Source organism: Ipomoea nil, unplaced genomic scaffold (assembly GCF_001879475.1).
Source record: "Ipomoea nil cultivar Tokyo-kokei standard unplaced genomic scaffold, Asagao_1.1 scaffold0802, whole genome shotgun sequence".
Lineage (NCBI taxonomy): Eukaryota > Viridiplantae > Streptophyta > Magnoliopsida > Solanales > Convolvulaceae > Ipomoea > Ipomoea nil.
Genome location: NW_017617230.1, coordinates 41,696 through 52,784, shown reverse-complemented (window position 1 = coordinate 52,784; position 11,089 = coordinate 41,696). Strand labels below are relative to the sequence as shown.

Here is an 11,089-nt window from a genome sequence, read left to right as displayed (position 1 = left end):
ATCATAACTCAATATATGCGCAACCAACTCATCCAAATCAACTCTTGTTAACATTTAATAATTTTATTTTACTAATACTAACACATGTACTATACATACAAAAATTATATATGGGGTGGGGGTGGGGTGATGGGGGCAGCTGCACCCCCCCTTTGGCTCCGTCCCTGGATATTGTTATAAACGTCGCATTGCGTGGTATAGTTTCCCTACTTCTACAGTTCTACTAGGTGAAAGGACTGCACACTCATGCAAAGATCTTGCTGAGTTAATTGTGAGGACAAAGTTAATAATTTGGGATGAAGTTTCAATGATGCACAAACACTGTTTTGAAGCGTTAGATCGAACAATGAAGGATTTATTAAGGTTTTTCAATCCTACAAGTGCAACTGTTACATTTGGTGACAAACTGATGATTTTAGGTGGAGATTTTAAACAAATATTACCAGTGGTTCCAAAAGGTACAAGGCAAGACATCGTTGTTGCAACTATAAATTCTTCTTATTTTTCGAACAGTTGTAGAGTTTTAAGATTGACAAAGAATCTCCGATTGAGTAATATGGAACCTAGCCTTGAAATGCAACAAGTTGAACAGTTTGTGAATTGGATTGCCTCAATCGGTGATGGAACAGTTGGAGGTTCAAATGATGACTGTCCAGAAGTTGATATTCCTCAAGATTTTTTGGTGCACTCAACTAGTCACCTGATTGCGGATTGTTACAATCGTCGTCGAAAGTACATTCCCGGTGTTTTAAAATGGATAATGCGATAACAGGTTTCTGGAAAAAGCATGTAATGTTGGCACCTAAGCTTGATGTTGTTAATTCAATTAACGACTACATGAGTAACATGCTTGTTGCGGAAAGCAAGACATACTTGAGTTGCGATACTGTATGTCGAATTGAAGCGAATCATGGGATTCTCGCAGATGTTCACACACCTTTCTTAAATGGACTACGAGCATTTAGCATCCCAATCACTCATTGACATTAAAGGTTGAGTCACATGTGATGTTATTGAGGAATATAGACCATTCACTTGGTTATGCAACTAGGTTATTAGTAACCAAATTATCAGAACGTGTTATAGAAGCAAAAATAATGTCAGGTAATCATGCTGATACTAGGGTGTTGATTCCTATGTTAAGTATGACTCCTTCAGATCCAATAGTGCTATTCAAGTTCAATAGAAGACAATTCTCGATAACGCTTTCATATGCAATGACTATCAATAAAAGTCAATGACAAACACTAACTCAGTAACTCATGTAGGGTTGTTACTTAAGAAACCAATGTTTATACATGGTCAATTCTATGTTGCTATTTCAAGAGTTAGTATTCTACAGTGTCTCGAAATTTTAATTTGTAATGAATTAGAAAAGATATGTCCTTCAACTACTAATGTGGTTTACAATCTTTTTTAATAATTTATAATATTCATTTCCTTTTATTCAACTATTAAAAAATATTATTACGTAAGAAGGTACGCGGTCGTCTTCTTCAACTAGGGAAGAAGGTACGCTGGTCGCCTCCTTTTCCAAGAAGAAGACTATTAGACGTCGGCGACTGTTTTGGGTTTTCGATGTCTTTTTTATTTTATTTTATTATTATTATTAATGTTGAGGATGACGGTCAACGATGGTATAGTTACCGATAACCTATTGGTTACCTATTAAGTGGACTTATTTGATTGGTTTTATGAAGTTAAAGTACTTGATTGAATTTTTTAACACTTTCGTATAATGTTTAGGGGTGTATCTTCCCCCTCCCCGAAAAAAAATTGAGTTAGATATTTTTAATTTTTATAATAGTTCATGAATTTCATACTCTACTTATTAACAAAATGAAGTTCCACAAGTATCAACCCAATACAAGTAAAAAGCCAACTTAGACTGCACCCAACATGTATTTTTGGATAATGGTGTATCGTGCAAGGTAGATCATGATTCACAATATAATTTATTGTGAAAATACATAAGGTTGTCCAACTAAAAAAAACCTAATATTGGATCATTAAACCGTTTAAAATCATACAATTAAACCAAAATTAATTTGTCCATCCGAATATTATTAAAAAAATATTTTAATAATTATAAATAAAATAAAATTAACCCCCAGGGCCTCCCCGTCTTCGTCTCCGGCGATATCGACAACTTTTACATGTAAGCGTCGAGTCTGATCATTTAACCAATAAAAAGATTTTAGGAAAGGATAAGCAAATTCAAATCTCCTTTCTGTTCTCAGGTGTAACTGTAACAATGGAAGCTCTTGGCCTTGGCCATGGACTCCCCCCACTTTCTGTTCTCATGACCAGTCCTCGACAACAACAAAGATGGAATCTTCTAGGTTCCGCCAGTTGCCTCGCACCTTCATTAGCACCGTTGTCTCTCAAATCCGGAGTTTCACTCGTCAAGGTCAGTCTCCAGTGTTGAGTTCAATTGGCATTTCAAGTGTGTGTGTGTGTTTAAGGTCTTTCTGAAACGGGTGGCTTTCTCTTTTGTAGTTTCAGTGCAGAAGTGGAATAAGAATGCAACAAGTGGAAGAAGAGTATGAGTTGAAGCAAATGAAAGATATGGCTGCCGCCAGAAAGAGATGGGATGCTTTGGTACATTTTTTGTTTCTAATTTATTCGTAGTAAATTTGGGTTTGAAAGATCTAACGAGTCATCCATGGGAATGAGGGTTTAACCTCATTGACTTATACTGCTAGACTACTAGGGTTTGGCATTTATTTGTTTATATTGTTTCCATGATTTCTTCCTCGGAGGATAAATATTCATGGTTCTTATATAGATCAGGGAGGGGAAGGTAAAGATGCTCACTCCAAGGGAAGCTGGCTATGCAATTCAGCTCTCAAACAAAACTCTGCTTGATGTTCGCCCATCAATTGAACGTGAAAAGGTCAGTGAAGCTTCTCTTGAAGACTTGTTCACACCCATTTTTGTGATAATGCATCATGTGATTATGGAAATTGCAGAATTCCAAATAATTGTTTTCTCTTCTCATTACTCCAGAGTTTTACTGGAAAAAAAGAAACGAAAGAAGGAATAGTACATTTGTCATCATAATTTTGAAAAATTGCTGCTAAATTCTCTTAACATCTTTCCCATAATAGGGATATCCCACTTTTGTCCTAGATAAATTAATTGAGTCATCCAAAATTTAGAGTGTGAAGTGAAAGGAGATCCATTTTTTGGGGGAATTCATATTACTATCATTCTTATGTTTTTAAATTGAAAGAGATCATCTTTGTCAAATGAGGGTATCTCAAATTTTAATAAATACTTTGTAAAAGGTATGAAATGAATTGAGAAAAGGAAGTCATAACAAAAAGAAATGGACATAATAAAGTGAGACTGTGAGGGTAATAGTAATCACTCTGCCATTTACCATAGGCCTTACAAAATTGTTCACTTTAGAAGGGGAAACCTACGAGTACTCTTGGGGTACTAATCTGGTATGGAAAGCCAAGAGAGGTCTAGAGGCAAACATCCCCTAACTGCCTAACACTGAAGATATATCTCAGGAAATGTAAGGGGGTCTTTAGGGTATAAAAATTCAAAAGAAATGATCTTTCTAGTTTCTACCTTTTGAATTATGTAGAAAAAGAAAATTCCATAGGATTTCCAGTAAGATGATAGAGTAAAACAATGAAGAAGATTTGAGTAGATATGCAAGCCTACAACTGAAATTAAGAATGGATGGACTCCACAATTCAGTAGTCCATCTTAACCTCGTCCAAAAGAAGCCAGTTTAGAGAGGTGACGCTGCAACCATTTCTTGCAAGAGAAATACTTCAGAATACCCAATTGTGCTCTATGCTTTTTCTTTGAACAATGCAAAAGCCGCCTGCTAACTGAACATTTTCTTCATACTTTAGGTCACCTCTGCAAATAAATCACAGAATGAGGTCTCAACTGTTTGCATGCTCTTCTCTAACTATGTGACTATGTCTGTAGCTGTTTGTTGAATTATCTGTACTTTAGAGTTGTATGTGTGCTCTTATCCTATTACTGCTCCAGTAGTTCTGTGCTTCTTTTCAGACCTCTGTTAAAATCATTGTTTACCTCAAAAGAGTTCTATCCATATAAAATGAAGTAGAAAATGTAAAATTGGAAAAACAACCCTAGTTTCAGTTCTCACCTTCTGTCATCATGCCATCTTCCAAATTGTCATTTTCTAACTACTATTTGCAGGCACGGGTGAAAGGCTCAGCCTGGATTCCAATTTTTGAGGTTGATACTAGATTAGATCCTGGTACACTTTCCATGAAGGTTACAAATTTTATGATGGGTATGGTTCTTTTTATATTACTAAAAATTTGAGGCTTACTATGCTACTGACTACAATTTTTATTGTAATTGGAAATCTTGGACCCAAATGATGGGATTTTGCTTAATGTTGAATCATCTACCAAAATGAATTTTGAATTAACATGAAAGTTTGCTCCAATTTCTTTCACAAAATTAATCTCATATATTTATATTTACTTACATAATTATGCATGCTAGCTATCTTACATGAAAATAGCTTGTTTTAAATTCCTTGAGACTGTTTTGGCTCCTTAATTCAGTAATTCTTCTACTTTGTAGGAGGCTGGTGGAGTGGTGTGCCTACCTTGTCCTATAATAGGTCATATAGAAACTACCTTATCATCGAATTAATGTGAAAATTTTTCACTGTGTATGTTTCATTGAATGTTTACATTTTTACAGTCAATTCTTATCAAAAGTCCAGGAACAATTCCCAAAAGATACAGATCTTATCGTGGCGTGCCAAAAAGGATTGAGGTGTGTTTTTATTTCCTATTGTTGGATTATATTTTTTCCTTTTCATGTCACCAGTGTAACTACTTATGTTTTTGTTCGTTCACTAAGTCTTCTGTTATTCATAACATATTGTAATTGTAAGAATCATTTTTCTCTTTTTTTTTTTTTTAAAATTTTATTTTTATAATAATCTTTTGTCTTAGGTGAGTACTCTGCCCAGCTGGTCCTATCATTTTATAGGCCCAAGGCAAAGTAAAAACAAGGGCCCTTATATAAAAAATAATCAGCAAATCATATATATATATATATATATATATATATATATATATATATATATATATATAGTTCAAAAGATTGTATTGGTTAATTGAAAAGAATTAAAGGATTCTTTAAATTCATGAGTTTGAATTTTTGCCAAACGTATAAAAAAATTTAAAACTTTATTAATAAAAAACCCTCTTGGGCTATCCTTGGACAGTTGGACTAGTGCCCCTTCAAGTGCTGGGCCTCTATATGAAGTTTAATTATAGACTTATTCAATGTTCTCCATATATATGTATTAATTGAATTACTTTTTCAAAGGGTTGTTATGGTTAAGTGGAAGTAATATTAAATAACAAATTTAAGGTCATGGGTTTGAATCTTTGCTTATGTCCTTGCATGTGCATTACCATCCATACAAAACCACTTATTTTTTTGCTAATTCTATGTAAATAAAGTTGTCGATGAAAAGCTATCATTTTAGTAATTAAATTGTGGTAGAAGTGTGTTAGAAATGTGGGTTTACCATAATAGTGGAAGAGAAGGGGAAAGTGTAGATTAGGTACTTGTAAGTTTTGACTTATAAATCGGTCCTTGTGGAAACAATCAGTCTCACCCTTTTCGTGAAGAGAGACAGTGATTTAGAAAAAAAAAACAAAAAAAACTACTAAAAGTATATCCTTATGTGTTTGTAAAGGGCATTTTTGTTATTATGATAATAATAGTAATATATTGGAGTAATGGATAGATAAGGATAAATTCTATTTCTTGCTGATGCCTATTCCATCAGGCAGGTCTCTTGCGGCTTGTGAGTTACTGTGCAATGCTGGTTACAGTAACCTCTTCTGGGTTCAAGGGGGTTTGGAGAATGCTGACGAAGAGGTCAAAGTGCCATCTTGAGTCTTAATATTTCTTTGTCTTAGTTCCAGCATTCCACTGCTGCTCTATTATTTGATTATGAATTAATTGAAATGTTTGTTCTCGTTTGTAATAGGATCTTGAAAGAGAAGGTCCTCAGCCATTTAAGTTTGCAGGAATTGGTGGGCTTTCAGAGTTCCTTGGGTAATTACAGTCATGCCTGATGCTTTCATGTAGAGACTAGTTCTTTTTAAGAATGCACCAAACTGTTAAAGCAGCCCAGACTAATTCTTTGTGCATGCGTGTAGAGAATTGAGAAATCAGTCTCATATACTACGAATTTCAAAGAAAAAAAAAACTTTTCGATGATCACTTATGCTATGAACTTTGCTTGAAAATTGTTGTGCCTTTGGATGGGTGACTCAATATATTCTTTTTTGAATACTTTCAGTTGGACTGACCAACAACGAGTTGCAGCTGCTAAGGAGGGTTGGGGTTACCGATTAGTCTTCTCTGCCCGCTTGGTACTGCTTCTTTCAGTTAGTTTTAAAAGAAATGTACTACTCTATACATAGTAATCCAGATTCTAGTGAGCTAGTATTTTGTTTCATAGGTTGGAGTCTTTCTTGTTGCTGATGCACTGTTTATCGGAGCACAAAGAGTGGGCCAATACATTCAAGATTTAAGGACTCATTAAGCAGTGTTGCCTTTGTTTATTGTCTTGAAGCAAGAGGGCCGGTATCATTAAAATTTAAGGTATCAGTGAGGATCCTTGCGCCATTCTAGATACTTACCAATGAAGCACAAAAGAAATGGCATTTTCTCAAGTTCCTCTGTTGAGACTGAAACGAAGAAGGCACTTTACTTTTGAAAACCCATACAGAAATGTATAGGACTTCTCTCTGCATCCAAAACCTTTATTTGCTGAATGCCTTTATGAAATGAGTGTAGATGATTTCTTTTTTCCTTCCAAAGACGGCATGCCATGATTTCCACATCTAACTTACTGTTTTCATTGTCCTTGTTTCTTTGAATTTGTTTATTGTACTTCTACTAGCTAACTTTCCTCTACGTTAATGTTTCCACTAAACGTCAATGCATAGTTCTACTTCTGATTGAGGTAACATATTCATGTTTTCTTTTGGAAGGTTGCTTATTCCTTAAACCTTTTCCTTTATATATACATATGTTTGGATTTATCATATATATATATATATGTGTGTGTGTGTGTGTGTGTGTGTGTGTGTGTGTATACATTTGTTGAAGTTTAACAGTTGTTTTGATGTTATGATGAAGAATGGGCATCTTCTTTTGCAGATGGTCAGCTTACTCGATCATTTCTCTCGCTTTTCTATGTTTAACATACTTCACTTATAGCAACTATGATTCAACCACTTAGATTGATGAATTTATATACTCTGTGGCTAGTATATATGTATACCCACCCCCATGATTGACTGTGTAAGGGTTGTTCATGCTTCTTTTGTTATAAAGTCTGTACTACTTTGTTGGTACAACACACAAATTTTTGGCATTATTACCTGTGATGAAACACCTTAACACTTTCCCCATACCATATTGTATTTATCTCTTGTATATATGAGGTGAGATATCTTGGCAAGAGCTCGGTATCAGTCTGTTATATGATCAAATGATCATTAATTAATGCTGTGTCGGTATCTTAACTTGCTCATTTCTGAGCTAATCACTTGATGAAGAAAATATGGTTGGAAATCATTTTTTTTTTTTTTTTTTTTTTGACTACAATCTAACCTATCTGTAGTATATGCTCAACAACATGATATGCCAACATCCTTGATTGGGGTGGGGCTCAAACCCGTGACCTTCTGCTTCAAAGTGCAACAGCGATGCCATCAAACCTGTGCATTCAGATGCCAAAAACTTGTCATGTCCAGGTCTATAGCTTCAACACCAGGAGGCAGATTCCAATCAAAGCCGAATGAAGTTGAGAAAGAGCAAACTCTGCAGTTGCCATAACTAACACAATGGTAGGCAACTTGGTACCAACTCAATTATTGTTTCTGTCCATGAATCTCTCTGGTTCAAATTCTTTGGATTTTCCCAGGTTTCTTGGTTTATTGCCACAGTATTAATAAAAAAAATCCTATTTTCGCAGGAATTATGTTCTTGTTGATGGTATCCTCTTCCACGGACTGGCTTGGTACGGATACTGGTGTAGGAGGGTGGAACCAAAGGACTTCTTTGATAATCAATTTCAAGAACTGTAACTTAGGTAAGTTACTTACTGAAACAGCTGCTTGTTCACCAACAATACTTAACTAGAGGAAAGAAAAGCAATAAAGAACTGTAACACATTGTCCGGATAAGATTATGCAGAAAATATCAAGGCACCAATCAAGTAATTGACAAAAAGAGAGAACTAATGGAAATATCTGAAGGAAATTTTAACAGTTGTATTGAAGTATATAATAGTGAACTCCCCTTTGGCTAGTGATGAGAGGGTGTAGAAATTTGACTTTTTTCTGCTGGCAGTGCCCAAAAAAATTGGATTGGCATTTTGCTAAGGCCGTTTTAATGAGACAAGATTGTTTTTGTTGAAACACAAAGGGTTGTGTCTGTCTACGGTTGAGCATATATAATATAAAAACATAAATATGTAGTCTAATTATTAGCTTAGACTTTTAGTTGAGATTTAACACATGTTTCAATTTAGTATCAGAGCCATCAATTTAGACTTTTAGTTAGGATGAATCACATGTTTCAATATCTACAAATAGGTGCGTGATGAAAGGTCACTGATTGGTAAATACGCACAGAAGACTGATCCGTATAACCGGTTTGTCGAAAAGTCATATGACCAGTCCGTTACGGTCATCATCCCGACAGGAATAAATCACTGTGGTCAACCGTACCGTTCGTACCGATAGGCTTCGTGACAAAAGAAGATGCTTTCGGATCACCCTTGGAATCGTCCTAACAGAAAGTCACCCGGCCGGTCTACCGTAGGCTGACCGATCGACCTACAAAGTGACGTAGCCTGCAAAGCCGGAAACGTAACTTACACGACAAGTCTTAGGGTCTAACTTGCACTTGCAGAGCGGCGATGGACAGCTTGCAGGTAGGGCGGCTCCGCCTCATCGACCAGTCAACCTACGCATAGCTGCAGATCGATCGCCTGACTGAGCCAACGAGAAGACGCCACGTCGATCCACTTGCAGCAGGCGCATTAAATGCAAGACATTATAAATAGGAGGGTCTCCTCCTCATTTTTGATATCTTCATCTGTTTATAACATCTACTCACTGTATTGTAACCTACTACTTATTACTTATTTACTTGTAATACTATTCAGCTTCGGATCACTCAGTCGTCGCCCTGTAGACCGACCGACCGATTGAACTACGAGCACTTCATTCTACTCGTTCACAAACATACGTATTCGTAGTGTAATTGTAACCATCGGTTCAATTTACGCTATCATTGGCGCCGTCCGTGGTGACTCTGTGTCCGGTTACCATATTTTTTCTCACGTAAAAATCTACCTCGCTTGATCGAAGTGGCAAACAGTAGGAGGAGCCGGAGCCAGAGTCATGCGCAGAGGGAAGGATCAACCCGCCAGGTTGGACATTACCCCGACAATGCGGACGAAGTGCTCCCCGAAAATGATCTACGAAGACAGCTGTATTGATCAAGAGGACTGATGAACGAGCTCACTTCCAATCATGGAGGGCAAGATACACAACCTGCCCAAACAGTAGGGGTGATCGCGGTTCCGGTTCCGGTTCCGCAAATGGACAAACCGGAATCGGAACCTTATAGTAAGGTTTCGGTTCCGGTTTAGAACCGGCAGTTCTGGTTGGAACCACCGGTTCTAACCGGATTTATTTTTAAAAAAATAAAAAAACACTATAATTTTTAATTTTTTTCGGTTTGGAACCGGAAGTCGGTTCCGGTTCCTTTTCATCTCGAACCTTAACCGGAACCAATTAGGAACCGGAACCGTACGGACAGTTCGGTTCAGGTTAAACAGTCGCGATTCAAAGGAGGCAGAACTAGCCGGTTAGCCGGTCGGGTCGGTGACCGACCGGTCAGAAGAGAGACACCCGAGCAGAGAAGATAGTCCTCGCTATCAGCTAGCCAGGATGCAAGAAAGGATAGATCGTTGGGCAAGAGCTCGAACAGTTACAATAAGAGCTTCGTGAAAAAAACGGCGCAAGTAAAGAGCCACCCACTCCACTAATCGCGACTCCACGGTTGACCCACCGACCATGGAAAGTTTGCTAAGAAATGGGAAGGGCCCTACAAAGTCTCGGTAATTGTTCAACCCGGCACCTACAAATTAGAGACGCTGTCCGGTCGATTAATCGATCGAGTATGGAACTCCGAGCACCTCATGAAATTTTACAAGTAGTGTAGGGCAACTACTATATTACATGTACTCGGATGGCTAAATAGAAATTTTCTCTCTTAACATCATTGTATTATTCCTAACTCCGTTCGAAATGTTTTAAGTTGCTCCTATATAAAAAAAAAGGGGGCGGACGGTCGGCCGAAGTAGGAGCAAATTGCCTCCCGGCTCTTTCGTTTGAGGTTTTGTTCGGTCGAATTATTTCGGTTCTACCTGCACGATTTTGTCCGATTGAGTTTGTGATTAAGTTCACTTGTTTTCCCGACTCTTTCATTTGAGGTTTTGACCAATCCCGGCCCTACCTGCACGATTATGTTCGGTTAATTTTTTCTGGCCGACCAGTACGGTTCCACCTGACCGGTCGGTCGGTCATGTCTACTTGTCACTCGCTTTTAGTGTACAAGAGAAGCCTTACCCATTGGGTATCCTGCATGGTTTAAGATTGATTATTACACTTAATCATTCGAAGTGTCTCTTTGCAGTTTAGCTACTATGTATTTGCAGGGTGAAGGGCAGCCGATCGGTCATATCAACACATGAAGAACAGAAAATGACAAGTAGTTAGTGCGGAGCAAAGGAAACGAAGAACACTTAAATAAAATAGGCATAGTCTGATCGACACAAGAACGGGGTCGGCCTCCTGAATACGAGAATCCAAAAGTCTATGAGAGATAAAGCCAACTACGGATCACATTGCATCACATCAAGAACCTTGATTCCGAGAAGCAACGGTAGAGGGGTCAGTCGGTTCTACAGGTGGATTGACAAACGGCTTGGGAATCGCTGGTGGCCCTACTTCTCTAGGTAGCCCGGTAC

At 37.4% G+C, this 11,089-nt stretch overlaps 1 protein-coding gene and 1 long non-coding RNA gene across 3 annotated transcripts; both read left to right on the top strand.

Moving 5' to 3' along the window:
• Nucleotides 1-2,174: 2,174 nt before the first annotated feature.
• Nucleotides 2,175-6,979, top strand: LOC109177165 (rhodanese-like domain-containing protein 11, chloroplastic). The gene is made up of 10 exons (XM_019326467.1): nucleotides 2,175-2,410; nucleotides 2,500-2,601; nucleotides 2,789-2,896; nucleotides 4,192-4,288; nucleotides 4,588-4,627; nucleotides 4,711-4,785; nucleotides 5,820-5,907; nucleotides 6,020-6,087; nucleotides 6,335-6,407; nucleotides 6,497-6,979. Exons 1-10 carry the CDS (start codon nucleotides 2,255-2,257, stop codon nucleotides 6,578-6,580), a joined length of 891 nt encoding a protein of 296 aa, XP_019182012.1. The 5' UTR covers nucleotides 2,175-2,254; the 3' UTR covers nucleotides 6,581-6,979.
• Nucleotides 6,980-7,568: 589 nt separating this feature from the next.
• Nucleotides 7,569-8,360, top strand: LOC109177166. 2 transcript variants are annotated; one of them, XR_002053532.1, is made up of 3 exons: nucleotides 7,569-7,609; nucleotides 7,776-7,892; nucleotides 8,021-8,360. It is a non-coding gene; the product is annotated as an uncharacterized LOC109177166 (long non-coding RNA). The 2 variants fall into 2 exon arrangements; XR_002053533.1 differs by having other exon boundaries at nucleotides 7,776-7,904.
• Nucleotides 8,361-11,089: the final 2,729 nt, after the last annotated feature.

Coding starts and splice junctions, on each gene's coding strand:
- LOC109177165 (XM_019326467.1), top strand. CDS start 2,255: ATGGAAGCTCTTGGCCTTGGCCATGGACTCCCCCCACTTTCTGTTCTC. Junction 2,897..4,191: donor CATCAATTGAACGTGAAAAG/GTCAGTGAAGCT, acceptor TACTATTTGCAG/GCACGGGTGAAAGGCTCAGC. Junction 5,908..6,019: donor TGGAGAATGCTGACGAAGAG/GTCAAAGTGCCA, acceptor CGTTTGTAATAG/GATCTTGAAAGAGAAGGTCC.